Source organism: Perissodus microlepis, chromosome 3, assembly GCF_051167445.1.
Source record: "Perissodus microlepis isolate ML-2025 ecotype Zambia chromosome 3, ASM5116744v1, whole genome shotgun sequence".
Lineage (NCBI taxonomy): Eukaryota > Metazoa > Chordata > Actinopteri > Cichliformes > Cichlidae > Perissodus > Perissodus microlepis.
This window is the reverse complement of record NC_140463.1, coordinates 50,649,492-50,662,729: the sequence shown is the minus strand read 5'-3', so window position 1 is coordinate 50,662,729 and position 13,238 is coordinate 50,649,492. Positions and strand designations below refer to the sequence as shown.

The 13,238-nt window shown below is 43.1% G+C and overlaps 1 protein-coding gene across 6 annotated transcripts in view; it reads right to left on the bottom strand.

The window, feature by feature from the left end:
- The window catches only part of LOC146391788 (protein NLRC3-like), a 453,804-nt gene that overhangs the window by 37,482 nt on the left and 403,084 nt on the right, over positions 1–13,238 (bottom strand). The window contains exons 1-2 of one of the 6 annotated variants that reach the window (XM_084915646.1): positions 6,183–6,259; positions 4,247–6,019 (exon numbers count right to left, since the gene is read on the bottom strand). The exons of 1 other annotated variant lie outside the window; for it this stretch is intronic. In XM_084915646.1, the coding sequence (XP_084771772.1) occupies positions 4,247–6,019; positions 6,183–6,244 (1,835 nt within the window). In that variant the 5' untranslated portion in view covers positions 6,245–6,259. Of the gene's footprint in view, positions 1–4,246; positions 6,054–6,182; positions 6,260–13,238 lie in introns of those variants that run through there. 4 more of the 6 variants (XM_084915619.1, XM_084915671.1, XM_084915637.1 and 1 more) reach the window with 4 other exon arrangements.

The following is a 13,238-nucleotide window of genomic DNA, read 5'->3' as shown; positions in this document are numbered from 1 at the left end:
TTTTGAGGGATTTTTTGAATCACTTTGTCACCTTGACGATATTTTGATTTTTTCCAAGTCAGAGGCTGAACACTAGGAGCAGGTACATTCGTCAGGTACTGCAACGACTGCTGGAGAACCGGCTTTTGGTCAAGGGGGAAAAATGTGAGTTTTAAGTGTCCTCAGTTGCCTTTCTGGGATACTTTGTGGAACGGGGCCAGCTACGTGCTGATCCGGCAAAGGTCAAAGCGGTGGTCGAGTGGCCAGTGTCCTGGATGCGTAAGCTGCTGCAGAAGTTCCCAGGCTTTGCTAACTTTTCAGTGGTTCCCAGCGGCGCAGCAAACCTTCAATCAGCTTAAGCAATGGTGTGCATCTGCCCCCATCCTGGTGTAGCCTGACCTTTCCCAGCCGTCCATTATGGAAGTGGACACATCTGACTCAGGAGTTGGAGCAGTGCTGTCGGAGCGCTCAGGGGATAAGCTATATCCTTGTGCCTATTTTCCCCATCGTCTCACATAGGTGGAGCAGAACTATAACGTTGGAGACAGAGTTGCTGGCCATTAAAATGTTTTGGAAAAATGGAGACACTAGCTTGAGGGATTGGAGCAGCACCTGGTTGTATGGACAGACCATAAGAACCTCGAGTATCTATGGACAGCGAAACGCCTCAACTCCTGGAAAGCCAGGTTGGCATTGTTTCTCATAAGCTTCAATATGACTATTACTTACCGTCAAGGCTCCCGAAACGTGAAACCTGATTTCCTCTCTCATCAATTCCCGTCGCCAGGGGACGCCACTGAGAGGGACAAGACCAACTTACCTGCTGCTTGCAACGTCGGGTCACTCACATGGGAGATCAGAGATGCTCAGAGAGGGGAACCCGGTCCTGGTACAGGTCCACCTCACCCCCTGCATGTGCCCACAGCAGTGTATGCCCAAGTGATCCAGTGAACCCATTTTACTAAGTTCTCCTGCCACCCTGGTAAGAACCGCACCTGCACCTCCATGCAACATTTGTTCTGGTGGCCGTCTCTGGCTTGAGATGTCCAGGAATTTATGGCTGCTTGTCCCACCTGTGCCCAGAATAAGGCATCCACTTCTCCGCCTCCTAGACTCCTCAGGCCAGGATTTCATTACTGGACTGGCCCCTTCTTCTGGTAACACAGTCATTCTCACTGTTGTTGACCGCTTCTCTAAAACTGCCCATATTGTCGGCAGCTTTGCCCAAGCTGCCGACCGCGTTACAGACTGCTAAGCTGCTGACCGACCACGCGTTCCGCCTGCACGGCATTCCTCAGGATGTGGTGTCTGACCGAGGTCCACAGTTCACATCGCGGATGTGGAAGCAGTTCTGCTCGGCGCTGGGAGCCCAAGTAAGTCTCTCTTCTGGATTTCACCCTCAGACTAATGGGCAGATGGAGAGGACCAATCAGGAGCTGGAGGCGATGCTCGGCTGTGTGGTTTCCTCAAATCAGTCTCAGTGGAATTCCCAACTGCCGTGGGTGGAATATGCTCATAACACGATGACATCCTCCGCCACGGGCCTGTCGCCATTTTAGGCATCCCTGGGCTATCAGCCCCCCCCCTCCTTTGCATCTCCAAGGGGGAGCATAAGGTCCCCTCCGTCCAGCAACATGTTCGTCATTGTCTGCATATGTGAAGGGCCACCCGAGCTGCTCTCCTCTGGACCCAGGACCAGAACAAAAGAATGGCCGATTGTCGCAGGGTTGCTGCCCTGGCCTGCGCTCCAGGTCAGAAAGTCTGGTTATCCATGGAGAAACGTGCCCTTGCGCACGGAGTCCAGGAAATTGTCTCCCCATTTTATTGGGCCGTTCTGCATTGACACCATCATTAATCCTGTGACTGTAGCTACCTACTAATATGAAGATTCAAAATGTCTTCCATGTTTCCTCCCAGGCCCCCTCCACCCACCTGGATTATTGATGGTGCCCCAGCTTACTCCATTGCCCGGATTATGGATGCCAGGCGCTGCAGTAGGGGCTTTCAGTATTTGGTGGATTGGGGAGGGTACGGTCCGGAAGAACGTCCCTGGGTGCCTCGGTCTGCCATTCTCGATATCCCCAGCGGCACCCTGACAAGTTTGGCAGGTCGCCAGGAGGCTCCCGTTAACTGGGGGTTCTGTCATGGCCCGCTGTCCTCACCTGGTGCCCTGCCATGGTGTTGTGTCCTCATGTTCCCTTTTTGTCTGCATCCGCATATCTGACTACGCCACATTCACCCATTCACACAAGCACTTTGTTCTATGCTTCAAGTCCTTTATATCTATGTATTCACATACATTCATACTCTGATGGATGCATCGTAGAGCAATTTGGGGTTAGCATCTTGCCCAAGGATATTTGGCCACCACTTTTCATCATCTATGTGAAACAACCCAATTTAAGGGTTTTTTTCTTTCTTTTATTGACCATTTTCTGAAAGCATGCTCAATACCAGTCCTTTTGAATGCCACCTCCTGCACATTTTGGTTTAGAATTTCTGAAAACACACTATAACTAAACAAACAAAGAAAAACATAGTTTGTGTTTCATAATTGGAAATGTAATCCTTTCTAATCCACTTTTACATTTTAGACTCAGATTCTGGAATATGACAATGGCGATAAAAAGCAACAAAATTACAGTTGGACATCTGGGTTGTATAAATTACCCCCCAATTCCTCTATATATTGGTCATTGTAAAATACAACAAAATTTAATGCATTAAACTAGCAGTCACTAGTTTATAAACTAATGAATCAAAATTGCTCTCCGTGTAGTATAAGTAAAAGTAATAAGAGAAGATATGAATGAGAAAGAAAATTAAAATAAATAAATTAAGTAAATCTCACATACAGTACACTCAGTAATTCAAAGTTTCAACATGTGCTTTAAACATATTTAAACACTTTTATGTCACGTCATAGCAGCTTTCAGAATGGTGATGTTCAAGAAAATGGAGAGCAGTGTGATGACTCCTTAATGTTTGCCTTCTCTTGCATTTATCCAAATTAAGGTGTGGAGGGGCTGTAACCTATCCCAGCTGACATAGGGTGAGAGGCAAGGCACGCTATGGACAGTTGGCCAGACTGTCATGTGGTTAACAAAGAGAGACAGACAGTCATTCACACCTATGGGAACTTTAGAATAACTAGTTAACCTAATCCCATGTTTTTGCTCTATAGTATGAAGCCAGAGTAACCGGGAGACAACCCAGGAAGACAGAGGGAGAACATGCAAACTCTACACAGAAAGGCCCTGGCAGATTTATAACCAAGGAACTTCTTCCTCTGAGGCATCAGTGCTAACCACTGTTCACCTGACCTGTTCTGTAGGTAGCTGGGTTTTTTTTGTTATTTTCTTGGAAGTAATCTCTGCAGGGACATTTAACAGCTGCAGAGCTGATGCTGTACCTCACCCAAATGCCACAAATCGGAACACTGTCAGTGGAACAGTGAAAGAAAAACACTAGCAGATGTGGGAAGCTGATCTTCCTGAGAACTTTCAGAAAGTGTACTCACTCCTGTGCCTTCCCAATTAAAGAGTTTATGTTTTGTATTCACATGATGTCCTCCAATACATGTGTGCCCAATGCAAACACCTTCTCCATGCCTTCACCCATTTATCATCAGTGGCTGCTGAACCACCTGTTTTTTCTTCTGAGATCAATAATGAGCTCCCTTGTTTTATGGTATTTAAAGTCAGCCCATTAAATGTGCACAAATATGAAAAACTCTGCATCTCCTTCTTGTGACAACTATAGCGTATATTTAAAAAAGCACTACATCTATATTTAATGACATCAAGAAACAAGGTACAGTAACAATCAGCTGACATTGTATGCATTAGAATAAAGAACAACATATCAGGACAAAATGACAAGTTTACAACTTGGGACTAATGAAACTACCAGAGAAGACTGAAAGACCATGTCATTAAGTTTTGATTTTGTATTTTTTTAGTATTTACATTTTGTACTTGTTCTTCAGGAGTTAGTGATTGTTACATTTATGCGCACAATGGGATAAGTTTGGGTGGTACCTTGATTACAATTGCACACACAAATGTTTGTGCAGCAATGAAACGTTCAAAATTTAATAAACTAGCTACACATGCTGATGAACATTACATTCTAGATTCTATATTTAGAGCTCTTATTAGGGGACAGTGGAAATGATTTTAAAAAAATCAATTAATAATTATTTAGATAATTTTTCTTAAGTTGACTGAGCATTTTAATACTAAAGGATAATCACATATTTACTTACAGAGCTTTGTTGGAGACTTTGACCACCGGCAGCAGCCTCAGAAGAGCCTCCTCTGAAGCAGAGTATTTCTTCAGGTCAAACACATCCAGATCTTCTTGTGATGACAATAAAATGAAGACTAGAGCTGACCACTGAGCAGGAGACAGTTTATCTGTGGAGAGACTTCCTGATCTCAGGGACTGTTGGATCTCCTCCACTAGAGAACGATCATTCAGTTCATTCAGACAGTGGAACAGATTGATGCTTTTCCCTGCAGACAGATTCTCACTGAGCTTCTCCTTCATGTACTGGACTGTTTTCTGATTGGTCTGTGAGCTACGTCCTGTCTGTGTCAGCAGACCTCGTAGAAAAGTCTGATTGGTCTGCAGTGAAAGACCCAGGAGGAAGCGGAGGAACAAGTCCAGGTGTCCATTTGGACTCTGTAAGGCCTTGTTCACAGCACTCTGGTAGAAGTGTTTATCTGCAGATTCTCTTGTTTCAGACTTCTGGGAGGTTGTTTGTTGTTCTTCCAGGGGATTGAGTCCAGAGTTGATGAAGGTCAGATGGACATGAAGAGCAGCCAGAAACTCTTGAACACTCAGATGGATGAAGCAGAACACCTTGTCCTGGTACAGTCCTCTCTCCTCTTTAAAAATCTGTGTGAACACTCCTGAGTACACTGAGGCTGCTCTGATATCGATGCCACACTCTGTCAGGTCTGATTCATAGAAGATCAGGTTTCCTTTCTGCAGCTGATCAAAAGCCAGTTTTCCCAGAGACTCAATCATCTTCCTGCTCTCTGGACTCCAGTGTGGATCTGTCTCAGCTCCTCCATCATACTTGACCTTCTTCACTTTGGCCTGAACAACCAGGAAGTGGATGTACAACTCAGTCAGCATCTTGGGCAGCTCTCCTCCCTCTCTGGTTTTCAGCATATCCTCCAGAACTGTAGCAGTGATCCAGCAGAAGACTGGGATGTGGCACATGATGTGGAGGCTTCGTGATGTCTTGATGTGGGAGATAATGGTGCTGATCTGCTTCTTCTCTCTGAATCTCTTCCTGAAGTACTCCTCCTTCTGTGGGTCAGTGAACCCTCTGACCTCTGTCACCATGCCAATACAGTCAGGAGGGATTTGATTAGCTGCTGCAGGTCGTGTGGTTATCCAGAGGCGAGCAGAGGGAAGCAGTTTCCCCCTGATGAGGTTAATCAGCAGCACATCCACTGAGGTGGACTTTCTAGGGTCAGTTAGGATTGTAGTTTTGTGGAAGTCCAGAGGAAGTTGACACTCATCCAGACCATCAAAGATGAACACAACCTGGAAGTCTTCAAAGCTCCAGATTCCTGCCTCTTTGGTTTCAGTAAAGAAGTGATGAACAAGTTCCACCAAGCTGAACTTTTCCTCTTTCAGCACGTTCAGCTCTCTGAAAGTGAATGGAAATATGAACTGGATGTCCTGGTTGGCTTTGTCTTCAGCCCAGTCCAGGCTGTATTTCCGTGTTAAGACTGTTTTCCCAATGCCAGCCACTCCCTTTGTCAGCACTGTTCTGATTGGTTCATCTCTTCCAGGTGAGGCTTTAAAGATGTCTTCTTGTCTGATTATTGCTTCTAGACTGTCTGGTTTCCTTGATGCTGTTTCAATCTGTCTGACCTCATGTTCATCATTGACCTCTGCAGTCCCTCCCTCTGTGATGTAGAGCTCTGTGTAGATCTGATTCAGAAGCGTTGGATTTTCCGCTTTAGCAATCCCCTGAAAAAGACAGTGGAACTTCTTCTTCAGAGAAGATTTAAGTTCACACTGACTCCACTGGAAGTTCCCACTGGAAGTTCCTATAAGAACAAACAAACAAAAAAACATCAATTAAGTATTTATCAAGTACACTTTTTAAATGTATGTTTGTCCCTTTTTTGAGACATCAGTAACTATTTATCCTATTTATCCTATTTATCGAGCAGATTTAAATCTTTAAAGAAATCCTCTTACTGCTGTGGAGAAGGTCAGCTAGCTCCTCCTGCTTCATTCTCCTCAGGAAATCTATTGTGATATTCACAAATGCCTTCCTGCTGCTCCTGCTCTGCTCTTCATGTTCTCTCTGACTTTCTAAGCATTCTGGGTAATCTGGACTGAAAACCTTCTGGATCTTCTTCAGCTCATTCTTCACGAAAGTGATGATGTTTTCCTCCAGCAGCTGGAACAGAATACTTTATGAATGACCGAATCACTCACATCCATTAAGGTTATAGTGAGAAGAGAAAGAGAAAGCAGAAAAAAAGAGCATAGAGACCCAAAAGTGTTGGGGAGTAAGAAACACAAACTATGATGAGGAAGAACATAATTTAATGACATGCAACAGTTGTATATAAATACATAGGGAGTAAAAAGATGGGCGTAGAGAAGAAAATAATTGGCTCCTGCTTCAATACAGAATTATCTTTAGAATATTGTTTTTAGTTCATAAAGCTCCCAGTGGTTTGGCCTCCCAATAAATCTTTGATTTGACCAATGTACAATGTGCTAATCCAGTCAGACCTCGTAATTTATAAGGTGCAGATCTTTTAATTAGTCACATAATTAAATCTAAATGTGCTGAGGCTGCTTTTAGTTACTGTAGACCTGTTCTTTGGAACAAGCTGCCTGCTTAGCTAAAGTGAGTTACAAAAAATAAACAAAAGAGTGGTAGTTGTTATACACCATTATGGTTAAGAAGGAAGATGAATAACTAAATATTCCAAACACTACAATAGGTAAAACATACACATACAGAATGGAGATGACTGTGAACAGAATAGATGTATAAGTAGTCACTGTACATGTACAGACCATAAATATGGAGTCCAAGTGTGTTTGATGCTGCTGTGCAGACTGACCACTGGGAACCTCAGCGCTGTCCTGGTCCACTCTGTGAAAGAATCATGGAGAATAAAAATGATAAAACAAAACACTATAGCCTGCTATCTGTTGCTATTTGTCCACCATGCCCCCCACCACCCCCTCACACATACACAATTTTTAAAAAGAAAACAAAATTGAGAACAGCTAAACATTCAGTGTTCTAATAAAAGTATTAAACATGTTATGAAAGAACAAATGAAAACATAATCATGCATTCTGTGCTCAAAAAGCCAAGTCACATAACTGAACTTTTTTAATACCATCCCATCAAACAAGAAATGTGGGAGTTATTGCTCAAGTGTCGTACAATGGACGCTATGTCTAACACTTTCGCAGTGTCATGAAGGCTTCAAGAACAGATGAGAACACCTCTCAGTTTTATAGTCTTTAAAATCAGATTGAATAAAACATTTTATTTATTTCACAATGGCCAATTCAGTTTGACATCTTCAAGTTATAAAAAATACAAAAAGAAAACTGAAGTAAATTTATGTAGGTCTAATACTCTAACCGTAAGGTTTCCAAGAAGAACACAAACACATAGCTGATGAAAAGAGAGAGAGAAAAGTATAAACAACTGCTTTTGACATACAAATTAAATTCAACATCATGTAATATTAACTGGAATCTTCTGAATATATACTGAAAATTGTAGAAAAAAAAACATCCATCCATGCATCCATCTTCTTCCGCTTATCTTGGGCCGGGTCATGGAGACATGCCTTGAACACCTCACTGATAAGGCGCCCAGGAGGCATCTTTGTCAGATGCCCAAACCACCTCAACTGGCTCCTTTCGATCTGAAGGAGCAGTGGCTCTACTCTGAGCCTATTCACCCTCAACAATTCTCTCAGTCAAAATCAGCAGGGCTCCATTCAAACTATACACAGTGCAGGTAGAGCACCGCTTTCCCCTTCTGAGTTGCCTGAGGGTTTGCCAGAATCTCTTCGAGGCAGTTTGAAAGTCTTTTCCACGGACTCTCTGAACTCCTCCCACACCCAAGTTTTTGCTTTAGTCGCGTTCCGCTTGGCCTGTCGGTACCTATCAGCTGCCTCCCACAGGCTAACCAAGCCCAGTAGGACTCCTGCTTCAGCTTGGTGGCTCCCTTCACCTCATGTGTCCACCATTTGCTTCGTGGGTTACCACCGCGACAGGCACCAACCACCTTGCAGCCGCAAGTCCTGCGTCCTGGTGCCACATGCACTTATGGACACTCTTATGTTCAGACATGGTGTTCGTTATGGCCAAACTGTGTGTTAAAAGAAAATTGTACATAGTGTGATCAGCTACATGAAATGTGTTTTTTATTGATCACTAAGCAATCCACATGTCTACGTGACTTACTTCACATGAACTCTTGTGTGATAAACTTATTTCTCACTTATTTAGCAGCTAACCACTTCCTGTTTTCAGAGAACATTTAGATGTAGAAAAGGGGAAAACCGTAGCTCTGAGTTATCTTTGTTGCCTTTGTACACACATAAGCTTGTATAAATAAAGAATGCAGACAGTGACAGAGCGCGAGTCCGTGAGTGCCTCTTGCGAGTACGAGCGCTCTGTTACCGTGCTCGCGAGTAAAGACAACTGCAGTGTTTGTGTTTTCTAACTCAGCCGTCACAGCTGAAGAACTGTGGGGTGATTCTTAGAAATCCCCTGTCATTTAAATTGGTCCTTCGAGCCGGATTCGAACCAGTCATCACCTGAGAACACTTCATGCTTGAGGTTGACCACACCCACAGCCTGTAAGATAGCAGAGAGACCATCTTGGATTCATCAGAGCCACTGCAAAAAAGTAGAGCTTGAAGTCCAGACCACCAGAGATTCACAAGTGTAAGGGGTGTTTCACCAGGTGTCAGTGGGTCCAGTGGTGAGAGAGGAGTGCTGATTGAGCTCAGCTCGCACTCCTATCTCTCCAGCCACTGACCAACTTTAGGCTCACTGATACATTTGGGTGTGGCCAACCTCAAGCATGAAGTGTTCTCAGGTGATGACTGGCGTCTTACTACTGGCAATGGCTCTATTCATCAGACTATCCGACCTGGAAGACGGCAGAAACCCATACATGAGCCGAGATAAGAGATGAACACATGACAACTCACATCTACTGGACATGACACAAGACCACATCCATCCTTGGATGAACAATGCCTGATACAGATACGTGTTTAACACAACCAACCATATATGGGAAACACACTGGAACATGTGCACCAATTCTGATCTCTGATCACACTGTTATTCCTTGTTTAACCCTTTAAAACCGGTCAGAGCGGGCACGCTCCGTTTTGCGTAACTATTTTTAAATCCCGGTAGCACTGCAACCACGTGAGCTAGCGCAATAATTTTTTTTGCATATGAAACCGGAGGAGTTGTACTTACATCTGATGCCATCAGCTTGTCCTAGGTCACGGTTTCCTTCCACATATAGATTTGCAAAAACTGCATAAAAACCACTTGCAGCAACAAAAACATAATATTCCAGAAACTCGCTTTGCCGATCCGATCAGCTGTTCATAACACTTTCTACGTCCATCAGCGTGAACTATCGCATGTCCGCCATGACCTGCCCGAAACCGGAAGTGATGTCATTTTCGCGGAAATGTAGTTTTTTACCATCAAGGCCTCATGAGCTTATACTGGTGTTTTTAAAAGTTATGTTTGACTTTATGACTTTCTGTGTCGTTTCTGGGTTGCTTAGGACTCATATTGCACTGCTGGAAATAGTTTATTTTGATCCATACGCTGTTTTTTTGCAAATTTGCACTATAATATTTATTTTCTTTTTTCCTGCAGTGTATAGAAATTGGTGTATTTCAAAAATAAAACTATGAAGACACTCAAAATAAATTTCCTGTGGTGGGAAACTAGTTTGTGCAACTTTTTTGTATTTACAGTTTTGAGGGATAAGCCTCTTAAATTTCTCTAACTAGAAATATATGTTAAAAAACAAAAACGATTTTAAATTTTTTTGTAGTTTATTGCACTTTTTTGCAATTTATGTAATTACTATGCACTTAATGCATACAAATTATTAAAATTTAGGCTGTAATGGTTGTATTGATGTATAGCAACTTGAAATGCTCCCAAAAATGGCTCTACAACATGTAAAAATATAATATAAGCTCTGGCGGACTTGGTTCTATGGTAGGTCTTAAAGGGTTAAAAGCTGTAATTTCACAGATGATAGCAACATCACTCACAGCATATGCAGAGGTACCACAAACCGATGAAGATCATGAAGACTTCTTTTCCTATTTGTTAGATGAAGATGAAGTGCAACTAATGATATAGTAACTGAACATGTGAAAGACAAGTAGTTACTTACTGATAACATGTACATTTCATTTTCTGATCTACAGGAGGGAATGTTAAAAGAAAATTGTATATAGTGTGATCAGCTACATGAAATGTGTTTTTTTCATGTGAAAAGTCACATGTCTACGTGACTTTTCACATGAACTCTTGTGTGATAAACTTATTTCTCACTTATTTAGCAGCTAACCACTTCCTGTTTTCAGAGAACATTCAGATGTAGAAAATAGAAACCTCAGCTCTTTTACGAGAACATACAGACGTAGAAAAGGGGAAAACCGTAGCTCTGAGTTATCTTTGTTACCTTTGTACACACATAAGCTTGTATAAATAAAGAACGTAGACAGTGACAGAGCGCGAGTCCGTGAGTGCCTCTTGCGAGTACGAGCGCTCTGTGACCGTCCTCGCGAGTAAAGACAACTGCAGTGTTTGTGTTTTCTAACTCAGGCGTCACAGCTGAAGAACTGTGGGGTGATTCAAAGAAATCCCCTGTCACTGTGGTTTGCACAGATGTCCAACAACAAAACACCGCTTAGGTTCAGATCCAGGAGGCTGTTCCTCCCAATCAAGCCCCTCCAGGTCTCACCGTTGTTGCCCACATGAAGATTGAAGTTTCCCACTAGGACAACAGAGTCCCCAGGCAGAGCACCCACCAGTACCCCACCCAGGCACTCCAAGAAGGCTGGGTACTCTGAACCGCCACTCTGCACATAAGCGCAGACGACGGTCAGGACCCATTCCCTGACCTGGAGGCACAGGGAACAAACCCTTTCATCCACTGGGAGAAACCCCAACATACAGGCAGAAAGCCGAGGGGATACCACTCCAGTCCGCCGCCTCTCACCAGGGGCAACTCCAGACTGAGACAGAGTCCAGCCCCTGTCCAGGAGACTGGTTCCAGAACCCAAGCTGTGCATTGAGGTGAGCCCAACTATATCTAGCTGGTACCTCTCAACCTCACACACTAACACCGGCTCCTTCCCCACCAGAGAGGTGACATTCCATGTTCCAATAGCCAGACTTGGTATCTGGGAATCGGTCTGCCAGGACCTCCACTCCTGGCCGCCACTCGGCTCACAATGTACTCGACCCCAACGGCGCCTCCTGCAGGTGGTGAGCCTGCAGGAAGACCTGCCCATGTATCTTTTTCGGGCTGTGCCTGGCTGGGCCCCAGTGACTAAGGCCCGGCCACCAGACGCTCGCCCTCTAGTATATTCCCCGGGCCTGGCTCCAGGGCGGGCAAACTGTCTTCTCATAGGGGTCTTTATAGGGGTCACCTGAAAAGGTGAGCCTTTATTTAGAGCTGAACTAAACTACAAACAGGTGGATCAGAGAAAACTAAACCAGACCTAAATTAGGGAAAACTAAGCATAAACATATAACCTGAGGATGGAAACCAGAAACAAATGACGTGGAACCAAGAAACACAGGGAAAGCTGACGGCAGAAATGCTGACACAACATGGGGAAGAAACACAGAGGTAACACAGACAATTCGACCAGGAGCAGAAGTGAACACAAACAATATATAGACACAGAGGGAAACGAGGAATGGCAAACAGGAGAGAGACACAGCTGAACCTAATTAAACATAACTAGACAGAGAGGAAGCAAAACAATACATTGACATAAGACAGGGACCTTCAAAGTAAAACAGGAAACATTGTGGTAGTCTTGACTGCTTGAAAAAAAATGGATCTGGTCTTTTTTTGGTCCATGATAAAATTCCACTAACATTTTTCACATAATATTTCTTCAGTTTTAAATCAAGTGAGGAATGATCTGACTTTTACATAAGGAGAAAGTAAATGACCACTCCAAAAAGAGCCAGGTAGGTAGAAAAATGCTTCATCGTACATCTGAATGTAAATAAGAAAATGTTCACATTTTTGACCATGAAGACAGATGCAGTAGTTTGACAAAAGAGTACAGGAAGTCATCTGTCCATAATTGTCGATGAACAGATGAGGTAGCTTACAACACAAACTATCATTGACTTATAATAGAGGTGATTCAGTCCCTCTTACTGAGGTCTTATGCTTCAGTGGGAAAGCTGCTTGATAGGTAACAACAAACCCCTATGAAATAACGCCTTGATGCATGCTCAGTATTTCACGTAAGGAAATCTGAATAAGTTCAATATGTTCATCTATACGTAGTGTTTTCAGTGGGAGAAATGTTTCTAATATTCTATCCACTGGGTTTTTTCTGAGGCATGATTTTTATCAGTTTTAATATGATGGGTCATAATCATTCGTTCTGTAAGTAATTGTAGCTTTATAAAATATGTTTATTCCTGATCGTCTAAAGGCAACGCGTGCCATCTAGTAGGTTAACAGGGGCAGCGCCATGTAAGAACACAAGCCGTTATTCTCCCAGCGCTCGACAGGGAAGGTCCATTTCTTTGTGCCTCTGACAATTCCTGCATTTTTCTTTGGTCTTGAAAAGGCATAATTACAAAAAGAATGAAAGTATTCACAATACCAAACTGCATACTGTAAAACAGTGCTGACTCTCACTTCAGTGGGAGAAATTTGCAGGGACATTTGCAGCTAACATTTTAAATTTTGGGTGAAATGGGGTCAATGCAATTCTTAACCCTTAGATGCACACGTGGGATCAAAAATGACCCCACGGGTTGTTTTTCTTGAAAATATGTTTGTAACATGAGGCTATTTGCATTTTTATTTATTTTTTCATTAATTTAGAAAAAATGCAGTTTTTGTATCACTACCCCACTCTTCCACAAGTGGGAAAAAAATGACCCCAAGGAGTTCCTATGGAATCTTCTATGAAACTTTCATTCTTAGC